At 39.1% G+C, this 15,002-nt stretch overlaps 1 protein-coding gene across 1 annotated transcript; it reads right to left on the bottom strand.

Moving 5' to 3' along the window:
* Window positions 1-8,739: 8,739 nt before the first annotated feature.
* LOC137058756 (protein CIST1-like) lies at window positions 8,740-13,870 on the bottom strand. The gene is made up of 4 exons (XM_067432162.1): window positions 13,775-13,870; window positions 10,367-10,618; window positions 10,047-10,207; window positions 8,740-9,704 (listed from the first exon to the last, which is right to left on the bottom strand). The coding sequence occupies exons 2-4, from the start codon at window positions 10,572-10,574 to the stop codon at window positions 9,657-9,659; spliced, it is 417 nt and encodes a 138-aa protein (XP_067288263.1). The 5' UTR covers window positions 10,575-10,618; window positions 13,775-13,870; the 3' UTR covers window positions 8,740-9,656.
* Between the last annotated feature and the right edge of the window lie 1,132 nt (window positions 13,871-15,002).

Genomic DNA, 15,002 nt, shown 5'->3' with positions numbered 1-15,002 from the left:
GATTATTTTGGTTATGGTCAAATATCTGGGAGAAATGTTCTGTCTGAAGTAGATCAAGAGTATGACCCTTATTATGTGTAGAATAATACACAAGCTGCTACAAGAAGACAGAAAGTCCTTAGTCAGAGCAGAGTCTTTTTTGTCAGTGTGGATGTTAAAATCCCCCAGGATAATAAAATTTGCTCAAACTTGAGGTTGGGCCCCCGACCGCACCAAACATATAAGCCAACCTAGCTATCCAAAATCGTTGTCAGCATTTTAATAATACTGACCTTTTAAGCTGCGCTCGCTCAACCGTGAATGCCCTTTGTGACATGCTGCTTCAAAAATATGTGACATAAGTAGTGTAGTTGTTACTAGTAGTTGTTAGTGCTATTTATTAAAACCAGCCTGGTTGATGAAACATTGATTAAAATGAAGATACAATTTATACAAAATTAAATTCACTTTAAAGAAAGGCTTTCTTCAAAACTGAATTTAACGGTCAAGATTATTTCTGCCTCGCTCCATGTCTCCAGGCATATTGCGCTTCTTATGATGTGTCCTATCTCATGCTTTTCACTTTTCATAATCAACATAGATGACATAAAAAGAAAAATTACAATATTTAAACATAAATATAAACATTTAGTTAGGTATTGTAGCAGACAGTACAAAGACATTTCACGTCGGAGCGGGATTTGAGTGAACACAATCTTTAACCTTTGTTTTAAAACAGCATTTTATAATGGAAAGAATCATTGTCTATACTGGTGTTTTCACTGTGTTTTAGAAACAATCTCCTCACAGTCCAAAGCATTTACAAATCCACTTTTGCTAGTTTAACGACGGGAACAATCGTCGGCGCGTTCGGTGCATGGTCTAAGGGTTGTCCCTATTCTCTTAATGAGTCATGGGGGTGTTTTGGGCATGACGTGCAATAAACCAATCACATTCTCATCTCCCATTCCTTTTAAAAGCCAGTTAGCGGATTGCTATTTAATGGTGACATTTGTGAGCAGAAAGAATGAACACTTCTCCAGAGAGGAATCCTTTTATTTTTAATATTTAAAAATGTGTGTGTAGTAAGCAAAGTGTGCACTCATTGTGGACCCACCTATATTACTAACACGCTCTTTAAATAACAAAAATATACTGAACAAAAAAAAATGTTTGTGTGCTGCCCTGTGTGTGTAATAAGATGAGTGTACGTGTGTTGTGGAGCCGTCTATATGTTCATATTATAAATGCGCTCTTATAAATGTGTATGATAATGAGTTGTTCATTTGCCTAGTTGTTTATTTGCCAAGTATAAATAATATACAGTCTGTACTGGAATCCAAAGTGACATATTATTATTATGATTAGGAGCAGCAGTAGTAGGCTATTATAATGCAGGGCTGTAAACATGATGCAACACACATCCAAAAAAGGATGCATTATACCTTTAATTTTATTACATAGAGCTAAAAAAGGGATGAAAAATCCTATAGATAAAGAACCACACACACATCTAGGTAAATACTGGTCTGGAATACACTAAACAACAAATCCAAACCGATTTTAAAACACTAGACAACAAATATTTTGGAGTCTCCATCATACATCATACAATTGTCTGTGAAGTATGTCGACTCTGTAAATTGGTTCTGGCCTTCGGCAATCTTTACATCAACTCATACTCTTGTGATGCCCAGCGATATCCAAGCAACACATTCTCAACAACTTAGAAACCACCGGGAACACCATAGCAATGCTTTCGAAACTATTTAGAATACCTTAGCAAATGGGAAAGTTCAAGTCGGGCCAGCACCAACAGCAGAATGTTTTGACTTGTATTATCTTTAAATAATTAACCTCTTAAACTCCGTGGACCCTGTACAGGGACAGGAATGACATTGTCATGCATATACTTTCCATTTTAAATGTCTGTGGAGGAGCTATGATGTCTTATGTGGTACCATTTGAAAGCTTAGAGTCTTCTTTCTGGAGATATGCATCACTTTGGTATTTGTTTAACACAAAGTAATGTATTTACACTAAATTACTCTGGTGCCATTTCCGCCTGGATTTGGCCTACCCAAATTGAAACGCCTCCCATACACACATACAGTGGTCTAGGTTCAAAATATTGGTGTCATTTTACAGGAAACCCTTTAAAGTTACATAAAGCACTGCTAAAAGTGATAAACATGTAAGTATATGTTGTCTAAGCTGTTATAACCCCCCCCCCCCAAAAAAAAAGAGACACTTTTTGATTTTTATATATAAATTCATTTTTGAAAGTGTGTAACTCAGGCCCTGTGTGCTCTATGACCCTGCAGACAGTTTGGGCTGTTTCCAGCATGTATAATAAATTTATGACACTGGAATATTGCATTTATCAATGTATATGGTGGGGGTGGTGAAGGGGGGTAGCAGGGTCGGGAGAGGGGGAAAAAAAGGGGGTCATCCCTTCAGACCCATTTGAATAAATCTGTCATACAACATGAAACACACAAACGTCTTTTTTCCACGTAATTTAGTGGAAATAGCCCAAACTGTCTGCAGGTTCCTAGAGCACACAGGGCCTGAGTTACACATTTTCAAAAAAGAATTTATGGGGGAAAAAATCGAAAAGCGCCTCCTTTTTTTGGGGGGGGGGGGATTATTACAGCTTAGACAACATATACTTACATGTTTATGACTTTTAGCAGTGTTTTAACTTCAAAGGGTTTCCTGTAAAATGACACCAAATTTTTGAACCTAGACCACTGTATGTGTGTATGATAAGCTTTTCAATTTGAGTAGGCAAAATCCAGGCGGAAATCCCAAAAAATGGCAAGGAGTGTAAGAGGTTAAAAAAATCTAGTTATTTTATTATGACATTTTAGCACAATCTATTTCAAGCACAGTCTAACCTTTAGAAAAACCAAATGACATATCCATAAATCTCCAGGAATGGTTTCCCTCACAGGATTTAAATCTGCTTAAAGTATATCCAAATCTCACTGATAGAGGCAAAATACAGATAAACAACTTGTACAGAAGAACAAATACTTCATAATAACAAACTATATGAACGCTCATATGCTGTGCATCATACATGCATTAAATTAAAATAGCATATTGTATCAGCATTACTTTACTGATGACTGACATTTAGCTCTACACACATGCTGGTTTGCCTGTTATGTAAGGGATAATGTACACTCAGCCGGTTGTTATCGCAGAATAAACCCTGGCGGAGGGGTCTTGCATCACTCTGAAGGGGTTTATTCTGCGATAACAACCGGCTGGGTGTACATTATCCCGCTTATTACACGGCTACTAGTCTCAAATAAAAAATTATTAGACACAAAATATTGTCTTGAGATTAAATATTTTATTAGCTCTTACGCAAAGCTTCCGCGAAGAAAAACAGTTCCAACCTGCTTTAAGCCTTTATCTATTGCTGAAGATTTGCCATATGCCCTTGCTAAATGTTGAAAATGAATGCTGAAAGGGTTAGTTCACCCAAAAATGAAACCAAGCCTATGATTTACTCACCCTCAAGTTATCATAGGTGTATATGACATTCTTATTTCAGACAAATACATTCAGAGTTATATTTAAAAAGTCCAGGCTAACGTTAATCCAAGCAGTAGTTGTAGTTGTGTTTGAAGTCCATAAAAAATGCAGCTATCCGTCAAATAACGTGCTCCACACAACTCCGATGGGTTAATAGAGCCTTCTGATTCGAATCGATGCGTTTGTGTAAGAAAAAGATCTATATTAAAAACGTTATAAAGGAAACCTGCCTTGAAGTCTTCCATTGTAACCCACAGCTGTTTAAGCCACAAGATGGCGCCAGCGTTAAGCACAGAAGTAGTATCGGGCAAGATAACTCGTAGTACCCGTATGAGCGGTTGTTATCTGGAAATAACATACCGCTGGAATGCGCAATTGACCAATCAGAATAAAATATTTCACAGAGCCGTGTAATAATGATCATTAACATACATTCATTCTCATTAGCTAATGACTCAAATTTCAATGCACTTTGTGCCTGTTTATTACATGCACCTAAGAGAATATACTGTGTCTGAACCTGACTAGTCAAACAGTTAAGTGTTGTTTTCGTTTCCCTACTGCCTAAGCAATTTGCCTGAATGCAGTCATTCTGAGTGATTATGCTGTTTTTGAAGCAGTCTAAACCCAACTCCCAGATTCTCTACACAATGAAATAGATCTCCTGGACAAACTGTTAGCAAAGCACTATTACATGGTTTACACATTGCTGGTGCAATTTCACTGCAAATTGTTTTATTTGAGCAATCATAACAAAACAAAAAAATTTGGGCTCCTTGATGTGTTTACACCATTCTGTAATTACCGTAATTACTAGATGACAACCTGGACATTCTACTACAGAGCTATTCATGTTGTCTGACTCCGAATTGTTTCTATGGCAATATTACTATAAAAATCAAAATAAATCGTGTAATTTTGGTAATAAATAGACAAAACCATGGCCACTATGTAAATGACTTGTAATGGATGCCAACTAGTAAAGAACTGAGCAGGTAAACCTCACTCCCCTGGCATTAAGAGATGCACTGGCAACTTAGGTTAGAGCTTGTGGTCTTTACCGTCCTTGATTGTGCCCCCGATGATGCTGTTTCTAATCTCACTCGGAGCAGTGTGAGTAGGACCACTTATATGTTGGTGCCATGACCCGGGTGCGAGTGAGATTTAGGGTTTGAGTGTAACAAAGGCCATCTAGTAAAGAGACCACATGAGACACACTGGCAACTGACGTTAGATGTGGTCTTTATCGTCATTGTTCATTTGCTCTCCTTTCATGCCGATGATGCTGGTTCTAATCTAACTTGGAGCGGTGAGAGTAGGACCACTTTCGTTGGTGCCATGACCCAGGTGGGAGTGAGGTTTAGGGTTTGAGTGCAACAAAGGCCATCTATTAAAGAGACCACATCATACGCACTGGCAACTGACATTTGAGGTTGCAGTCTTTACTGTCCTTGTTTGTGTGCTTGCCTTCAATGCCAATGATGCTGGTTCTAATCTCTCTTGGATAAGTGTGAGTAGGACCACTTAAGTTGGTGCCATGACCCAGGTGCGAGGGAGATTTAGGGTTTGAATATAACAGAGGCAATGTAGTAAAGAGGCCGCAAGAGACACACTGGCAACTGACGTTTGAGTTTGTGATCTTTACCATCCTTGTTTGTATGCCGCCTTCCATGCCGATGATGCTGGTTCTAATCTAACTTGGAGCGGTGGGAGTAGGACCACTTTCGTTGGTGCAATGACATGGGTAGGAGTGAGGTTTAGGGTTTTAGTGTAACAGAGGCCATCTAGTAAAGAGGCTACAAAGCACACAGGCAACTGACGTTAGAGCTTGTGGTTTATGTCGTCCTTGTTTGTGTGCTCGCCTTCCATGCCGATTATGTGGGTTCTAATCTAACTCAGAGCAGTATGAGTAGGACCAGATATGTTGGTGCCTTGACCCAGGTAGGAATGAGGTTTAGGCTTTGAGTGTAACATAGGCCATCTAGTAATGAAGCTGCAAGAGGCGCACTGGCAACTGATGTTTGAGGTTTTGGTCTTTACCGTCCTTGTTTGTGTGCTCGCCTTCCATGCCAATGATGGTTTTAATATCACTCAGTATGCTGTGAGGAGGACCAGTTACAATGGTACCATGACCCGGGTGGGAGGGATCTTTAGGGGGTGAGTGAAACAGATGTCATCTAGTAAAGAGGCGGCAAGAGACGCACTGGCGACTGACGTTAGATGTGGTCTTTATCGTCCTTATTCGTTTGCTCTCCTTTCATGCCGATGATGCTGGTTCTAATCTCATTCAGAGCAGCGTGAGTAGGACCACTTTCGTTGGTGCCATGACCCAGGTGGGAGTGAGGTTTAGGGTTTGAGTGTAACTAAGGCCATCTAGTAGAGACCACATGAGACACACTGGCAACTGATGTTTGAGGTTGCAGTCTTTACTGTCCTTGTTTGTGTGCTTGCCTTCCATGCCAATGATGCTAGTTCTAATCTCTCTTGGAGAAGTGTGAGTAGGACCACTTACGTTGGTGCCATGACCCAGGTGCGAGTGAGATTTAGGGTTTGAATATAACAGAGGCAATGTAGTAAAGAGGCCGCAAGAGACGCACTGGCAACTGACCTTTGAGTTTGTGCTCTTTACCACCCTTGTTTGTATGCCTCCTTCCATGCCGATGATTCTGGTTCTAATCTAACTCGGAGCGGTGGGAGTAGAACCACTTTCGTAGGTGTCATGACCTGGGTGCGAGTGAGGTTTAGGGTTTTAGTGTAACAGAGGCCATCTAGTAAAGAGGCTGCAAGAGACACACAGGCATCTGACGTTAGAGCTTGTGGTTTATGCCATCCTTGTTTGTGTGCTCGCCTTCCATGCCGATTATGTGGGTTCTAATCTAACTCAGAATGCTGTGAGTAGGACCAGTTACATTGGTACCATGAACCGGGTGGGAGGGATGTTTAGGGGGTGAGTGAAACAGAGGTCATCTAGTAAAGAGCTTGCAAGAGACTGGCAACTGACGTTAGATGTGGTCTTTATCGTCCTTGTTCATTTGCTCTCCTTTTATGCCACCATGACCCAGGTGGGAGTGAGGTTTAGGGCTTGAGTGTAACAGGCCATATAGTAAAGAAGCCGCAAGAGAAGCACTGGCAACTGACATTAGAGCTTGCCAATGCCAATGATGCTGGTTCTAATCTCTCTCGGAGCAGTGTGAGTGAGTCCAGTTATGTTGGTGCCGGTTGGGAGTGAGGTTTACAGTTTGAGTGTAACAGACAAGAGGCCTCATAAGTTCCACTGGCAACTGAACCACATTCATAAAATTCAGCTACAGGTTCTATGAAGACGTGAATAAAGTCAAACCTGTAATTACGGTCATTCTGACATACAGTGTGTACAGTATATAAGCGCAGAGTTCTGGACACCAACATTGTTTTTGTGCCACTGACCTGGAGCCAAAGGAAAATTACTGATAAACATCTCCTTTGATACCAGTATGTTGCTATTTTACTAAAATATATTTAATCATAATACATGGCTACTACAAACATTGAGAAAATTAAGGCAACCAGCTGCAGAACATTTTTGAGTTTTCTCAACTTAGGGTCGATAGTTGTACAAACTTTGTTTGAGTTATCTCAGCTTTTTTCATGTTTAATAGTTGACTAAACTTTAAAAGCTGAATGTGTCATCCAAAACATAAATTGGATTTTTTACAGTGAACATGCCATCAATGGTCTTAGAGTGGTTTTATTCTGTAGGGTTCCCTGTCAATTGACTCTTATTAAGATGAAAAAGATGACAGCATTTTTTATTATGATACATGGAATGCTACCAGATTTCAGCAGTTATAATTGGCAAACAGATTTCAGCTCCTTGAATTAAACATAATTAGATCATGCAATAATGTAGCATGCATACTACCGCAGAAAACGTTTAACAAAAAATAATGTCTACTGTTTCGCTTAAAAAAGAAAGCCAATATATATTATACAGTGCATACTGTATTCACGGTAGCATTCCATGGCATGGTGACAAACATTGGTCAATAAAAATTCATTGTTTGACTGCTCTGGGTTTATTAGACTCAGATCAGTTAGCGCATGGCAACTCTTTAATGAGAACTGAACTGAAACTAACAGTGTTTAAAAAGAGTTTTTACTGAAACAGAACATGTTTTCCATATGTTAAACTTTGCGTATAATTTACAATTATTTTACATGTAATTATTTTTAATGTTTATACATTTAACGTTTTTCAGTACCACTTCAAATCGCTAAAATATGTTCACACATTAAAGAAAACCTGTAAAGACTTTTTTTGTTGAATTATGAGCCAGAAAAGAAAAGAAAAAAACAAGAAAAAACTTTGTAATCATATAAAATGTTTTACAAGTGGCCCAATGAGTCCTGCTTTAGACAAACAGTTTCAAATAGTATAATAAACTGAAACTTTCATTGAGCCAGTGAAGTGAAATATTTCACTGAGACCCTGAACTCTGTAATAATATGTTAAATATACAATGAAAACGTCTGGGAATACAACATGATCTAGTAAATGCAGCAGAAGAAGACGTAAAGTAAGAAGAAAAGGTCTTACGTGTGAATTCCTGTGCAGTAGGAGGGGAGTGTCATACAGGTGTGTCTGTTCTGCAGTTCTGTTCATATACTTCAGTTTATATTCAAGGTGAAAGGTTTTAGACTTCAAACTCTGAACCATACACTAATTTCAGTGACGCCGATCCAGTCACATGGCAAGAAAGTCTTGATGTAAACAATGAGAGCATGCTGTCTTAAACAGTAGGGGGGTAGTTCACATGAAATGCCAAGCTGTAATATACTGTACTTTTTTTTACTGTACATTTTTTTTCTAATCTCTGTTATACGTTTATAGTTGTGTTACTACAGAACTTATATACATTCAGTTTTCACACCATGTCATAAAAAAAAAACTGTGAAATTAAAAAGAAAAATGTGGAACATTTTAAAACGAAATGATGACTAAAATTTTGTTGAAAAAAGTTTATTTGTCAACTTCCCTTAAATGAAAATATTGAAATAATATTGCCTTTTTAAAACAGTGATTTATTGCATAATTTAGTTTTAATTACAATACATTTGTGGAAATGCTTTGTTAACATACAGTATTATATTTAAATAATAAATGCCTTTTGGTATATAATTTTATGAATGTCCACTTTCAGAATGTGATACATATGACTTTTTGCTGGGAAATCTTATGTGTACTTGAAAGCAACGTAGCTGTTTGACTATTTATTGCAGAAAAGTCACTTGTATTCTGAAATTGATTCCTCTGGATTTTGAGGAATTTGAAAATATCATTGATTTATATTACATCATTGCATCTTACCTATTGGCCATATTAATACAACATTAGCAAGAAATTGGATATTTTTGTTCAGTGTGGTCCTTGAAATATTAGAGATGTATTTTTGTTGTTGTTGTTTTTTCCTCATTGAGTGCTCCATACTCTTACTACAGCATGGGCCATAAAAGCCTGATGAATCAAATTTGATACAAAACAAACAAAAAAAAAATAATATTGTCTAACGGTTCAATAAACTTTAATAAACTATTTTCAACAAAATAGCTTTGAGTAGGTCCCTTGCTAATACTTCCATTAAAAGATATTTTTTATTGGACCTCTGAACCAAAATATAACTCTGTTGAGTTCTCAAATAATATAAAAAAATGCAGGTCTTAAGACCACATTTTACAAAGTTTTGTCGCCATCTGGAGGACAAGCTGAAAATCAGACCCCATCAATAGCATCTGGCAAATATTGACAGTCCAAATTTTCTTGTTGGCCTTCATTCAACATGCGTTTAAAGGTATGTATATTTTACTGTATTCATAGCAGAAAATATAGTTTTATTAAAAGGGGGCTAATGGCATTTCATAAACAAAAAACAATCAAACAACAACAACAACAACAACAGAAAATCTAGGACATACTAATTTCTCAATTTGACTAAAGGTTTGTTGTGGGGTTTGGCAATTTAAGGAAAAAATGAACCATTACATATTTCCTAAATACACTGGATATTGCACATCAAGTCTATGGATTAAAAAGGTGCATTTTAAAACAGACATGAAAATTGACTGCAGTTTACTGAGACAAAAACTGGTGTTCATTTTGGAGGGTAGTGGGCAAATGGTGCATTCTCATTTATCTTGCCCTGATAAAAGAAAAAGAGAATCATTAATGTTAAAATATGTAACACACTATACCGTTCAAAAGTTTGGGGTCTGTTTTTTGTATACCTTTATGCACCTTTATACCTTTATAACTGTTTGACAGACTGTTTGACAGACTGACATCATAGTATATTGAGAACTTTACCATTAGTGTGCCAAACCTTTTACAGTTCTTGCCTACCAAAAACTCACAGCGAGGAAAATAAAAATAAAAATAAAATATAGAAAATAGAAATATATAATATATAAATAGAAAATAAAAGGAAAATATAGAACAATAACTTATGATTATGATCTACAAAATAACTACTTTTGAGACTCACCATTGATACATCATCAAGCCTCTCAAACTGTGGCCTTCTGGAGCGAACAGCCTTCGCTATCACAACCGCAACAACTACAGCCACCGCAATGCAGAAAATACACAGCACTGCAATGAGCCCTGGATTTACTGCCACATCTTGTCCTTCTCTTTCTCCCTGAGCTATACAAGACAGAGAAAAATGAACCACATTAATAAATCAACAAACATAGAGGTATATTAGAACCTGAAATTATACGCTAATCCACTCACAGCACTAAAAACTATGCAAATGATCTTGAGTTATCTCAGTCTATACAGTATTTCTGTTGAATCTTGTACCTGTGACTGTGCTGTTTGGTTTTGCTGTTTCAGGAGAGTCGACGGTGGTGATCGAAGATTTGGACGTTGTCAGAAGAGATTTCTGGGGCAGCCAAGTAGATTGTGAAGTGGTTGTCTGAGTGTTGCTTGTAACATCCATTGTTGTTTGTTGAATTATGATTTGTTGTGTTGTAGTCAGTGACTCAGAAGTATCTCCAGGGTTTGTCATGTTAGTGGGTGTCTGGGTTGTTGGACTGATAGGCTGCTTTTTCTCTGTATTAGTATAAAAGTGTTAATAATACATACAAATGTAATAATCCATTGTGCTGTGATATGAAAGGTATGTGTCCTACCACAGTCCTGCACTGTGTCCTAAAATGCTTCGGGGAACATCTCAGTGTGTTACAGGTGTCTTAAAGGAACACTCCACTGTTTTTAAAATAGGGCTTATTCAACTTCTTTCCTACATTTAGATATGTGGGCAAATGCTTTTTTTTTCAGTACATGCATTGTTTTACTTTGATAGGGTCGCCGCTAGCTTAGCTTAGCATAATGAATGGAATCCTTTGTTGCTAGCTAGCACGTCCCGAATAAAATTGATCCCCCCAAAAAATCCCACCTAATTACTTCTTATGGCCAGCATATTCAAAACGAGTACAAATAGTAATGCAGATTATTCCCTTTATTGAGTTGTATATCATCTTAGGCCTTTTGTATATCAGCTTTAGGCCTTTTGGGCTTTTAGCCACCTCAGAGTAAAGTAGTTAATCTCCTCTCTATCAAAAGTTTTGGAGAGTGTGTAAATTAGAGACTAAAACTTCAGCTTCAGTTAGTTAAGGGTCTGGCAGCAGAGCCACAACGCCACAGTTTTACCCCACAGAAGTTTCCCCCTGATTTTCCACATTCTAGCGTTATTTAGTCAAAAAATAAAATTTTGCTTAGGCAAAACTGCTGGGGTTAAACTATGCAGCTCTGCATACGGATATTATTGTCTTTGGTCGCAGTTCGCAGTTTGGTCGCAACTAACTACAAAGTCATGTGTCATGGCACATCCTCTGGGTCCTCCAAAAGTCTCCTCCATTAAAATGTTTTGGCTCTTCTTCTTGTATAATCAATAAATGTAACAGGCAATTTTTACAGTTGAATTTCAAAAAGATTTGAAGTTAGGACACCAATGGGGTTGTCCTAAAGTTAAGACAGCTTTTAGAATTTTTTGTCGAGTTAGTATGCTTCTGTAATACCTGTTTCCTATCCATAGTTAAAATAAAATTATGCACTTAAGAAATGTCATTCTGTAATAGCATTTGTCCAAAATGAGCTCCTAACTGAAATCGCCATAGTTACCAAACAGATAGGATTCTAAAGTTAAGATCTTTCTGTAATACAGTGCCACTGGTTTGTAGGCACTGTTTAAACAGCATCTCCCAGGGAAGACTACGCTGTCATGTAGTACAGTAGGTCTCAGCAGGCCTCTATGATTGCCGGCCCCAAAAGGGTTTGTTGGGCCAGCTGGCTATGAGCAGTTGGCTTTGCTAGTCTGGGCAGTAGACTCCTGGACAGGTAATAGGCCTTAGCAGGCCTCCCCGGAAGAGAGTCCTGACGCTTAGGGGACATGCATAGCAGTGACAACCAGGTTGCTAGCCTTGAAAGTCCTCCTGTGGGCGGCCCCAATATATGTGTTGGTGTGGTATGCTTCCCAGTGATGTTGATTTTGTAGCAGAAGACTTGTTATCAGCTAGTAGGCCCTACCAGGCCTCCCTGAGGACAAGTCCCCAGCAGTGTGGGCATTTATTTTGTCAGCCAGCAGACTTAGTGTCAGCCAGTTGGCTTTATCAGGCCATCCAGAGACTGAGCCACAGTTTTTAATTTGCTATCAGGTAGTAGGTCTCACCAGGCCGCCCTGAAGGTGAGCTCTTGGATTTCAGTCCCTTTGACAGTTAGCATGAATTCCTAGCAGGTTGTAGGCCTCACTGGGTCTCCCTGAAAAGGCTTACTATCAGGTAGAAGGCCTCACCAGGCCTCCCTGAAGGCGAGTTTCCGAGTCTGAGTGCTTGGGCAGCTAGCATTACTTGCTATCAGGTGGTAGGCCTCTCCAGGCCTCCCTGACAGTGAGTCCCCAGGTTTTTTGGTAACTCTGACAGTTAACAAAAATTGCTATCAGGAACTCACCTCCCTGAAGGTAAGTTCCTAGATTTCAGTCACTTTGACAGTTAGCATGGATTGATAGCAGGTTGTAGGCCTCACTGGGCCACCCTGAAGGCTTGCTATCAGGTAGTAGGCCTCACCAGGCCTCCCTGAAGGCGAGTTCTGGAGTTTGGATACTCTGGCAGCTTGCATGACTTGCTATCAGGTAGCAGGCCTCACCAGGCCTCCTTGAAGGCGAGTCTCCTTGTTTTTGGTTACTCTGACAGTTAGCAAAAATTGCTATCAGGTAGTAGGCCTCACCAGGTCTCCCTGAAGGCGAGTTCCCAAGTTTGGGCACTAAACAGCTATTATGAATTTGACAGCTAGTGAATGCTTACTATCAGTTGATCTGGCCTTAGTGGGCCATGCACATGCACCAGCCAACCAGCCATGCACAGACATTAAGCTTGAGCCCATTGCAGATGGAAAGTCAATGCATGAGCCAGTGCCAGAAACAAGGGCTGAGCAAGCCATCTCTCTGGAGCCTGAGCCCCACAGTTAGTCTGACCAGGTATGTGAGCTGGCAACACTGTGCATCACCGGGGGACTGATCATGGAATAAGAGGGCATGGAGGAAAACGTCACCCACACTGCCACTGCTGAAAGTGAGTTGCAGTGGGCCACTGATTTTTTAAGAAATTGGAAGAGGATATTTCTCTGATTTTCTTGTCCCCACTGGTCCAACCCCATTCCAACTCTCCTGTGTCTTCGCTGTTACCACATAGTTCCGACATAGTTCCTGCCTCCTCTTCTAAGGTTGGTGTGTTGACCCTGTGTCCGCTGGTTCTCCTCAGCCCCTCAGCTCCCCACCTGGCTACTCTTGCTCATAGCTCCTCCCTGGCTCCTCCCACAACCATTGCCTCTTGTCTCCGGCTCTTCGTCGTTCCCTCATCCTCCTCCAGATTTCCCGCTCTCCCTACTATCATCAACTATTTTTATTTTATTTTTCTCTTGGATTGTATTTTAATGCTTTAATTGTATTTAACATCATCCTGCCCAGTGACCGCAGATGCAAATGAGCTATCTTAGCTAACTCTGTGACAACATTTGTTTTGTGTATGGTTCCTGTTAAATAAATAAAGAAACAAAAACGAGGAAGCTCTTTCCGGTACGGGGGAGCTACTATAACTGTATGTTCTGGTTTTTTTCTGATTATTATCATGGTGATTTGGTTTCGTTTTTTGCTTTTCTGACAGAAGTGTGTTTGTTAGTTAGTTTCCTTATTTGTTAATTAGTTCCACACACCTGTTTCTGTTCACATTGATTGATCTCCTATGTAGCCCTGTGTTTCCTTAGATCCTTTGTCTGGTATCATCTATGTTAAAATTGGTTGTGTTTGCATTTACTCCTATGATCTCCTGAGCTTCCTATTGTGGATTTAATAAAGACTGTGTTTGTTACTTTGTCTCCTTTGTCATGCATGTTATTACAGCCATATGTGACATAATGTTAATAGAACATTGTTTAAAAGTTAGCATGATGTTCCTGAAACATTCTTTCAAACATTCAAACTGTTGTTAACACGTAGAATCAGTGAAGGAAAGAGAAACGACAAGAACAAAAACAGTTAAAGCCATAACCTTAGATGAAATCTCTCAAGATCTGAGCAGAGGATGATTCCAAGACACCTCAGATTACGATTGTAACCATGGTTCCCTGAGAAGGGGAACTAGACACTTTGGATCAGTCTTGGACTCATGTTATGGGGACGGCCATCAACATGACCAGTGTCTGAAGCATGTGTAAACACACACCAACATACCATTGGCAGATGACAGTCCATGACGACCCACATGGAGAACTTGTGAGTATAAAGGGGGCGCCTTTAAATGAAATGCAGTGTTTCATTCCCTTTCTCAGGGAACCATGGTTACAGTATTGAGCCCTATTCGAACAGGATTAGTTTTACATGGAGGTAAAGTAATCATTAGCTTCTCAGTGATTTTAATCCCATCTGAATGTGCCATATGTCATTAATCATTACGGACAAGGTTAGTAAAGATTGCGTTGAATTTTACCTTATGTAAATAGGTCTGGAACAATTACCTCAGCTAATGCTGATCCCGCCCAAATGCGTACGTCTGTGAATGCTTATATTGTATTATCCTAATGCTTCTCCTTGTGTGATTTTGACTTACATGAGCTACTGTTTGTACACCAATCTTCAGAATGCTTTCATTTAATTTCAATATGGATGGTATGTGATAAAATAAATCTCTCTCTCTCTCTCTCTCTCTCTCTCTCTCTCTCTCTCTCTCTCTCCTTTCTCTCTCTCTCTTTCTCTAAAAAAAAAAAAAAAAAAAAAAAAAACCTTGTGAAGACCACTATTTTTAATATCAGTGTCAGGTAAGAGTAAGATGCTTGTCTAGATTTTGCTGCTCACTCGTGTAGGTTTCTTATAAACTGCCACTTCTATAATCTCGTGATGTTTGCTTAAATGGGCAAGATCGCACCCATCAATGAGATTTGTTCG

Source organism: Pseudorasbora parva, chromosome 22, assembly GCF_024679245.1.
Source record: "Pseudorasbora parva isolate DD20220531a chromosome 22, ASM2467924v1, whole genome shotgun sequence".
In the NCBI taxonomy this organism is placed as follows: domain Eukaryota; kingdom Metazoa; phylum Chordata; class Actinopteri; order Cypriniformes; family Gobionidae; genus Pseudorasbora; species Pseudorasbora parva.
This window is presented reverse-complemented; position numbering and strand designations above follow the sequence as displayed.

Bases quoted from the DNA above. Each gene is read 5' to 3' on its own strand.
- LOC137058756 (XM_067432162.1), bottom strand. From the start codon at position 10,574: ATGACAAACCCTGGAGATACTTCTGAGTCACTGACTACAACACAACAA. The intron at 10,208-10,366 runs GTACAAGATTCA...TGTCTTGTATAG, and splicing joins ACCAAACAGCACAGTCACAG to CTCAGGGAGAAAGAGAAGGA. The intron at 9,705-10,046 runs GTGAGTCTCAAA...TTCTTTTATCAG, and splicing joins GGCTTGATGATGTATCAATG to GGCAAGATAAATGAGAATGC.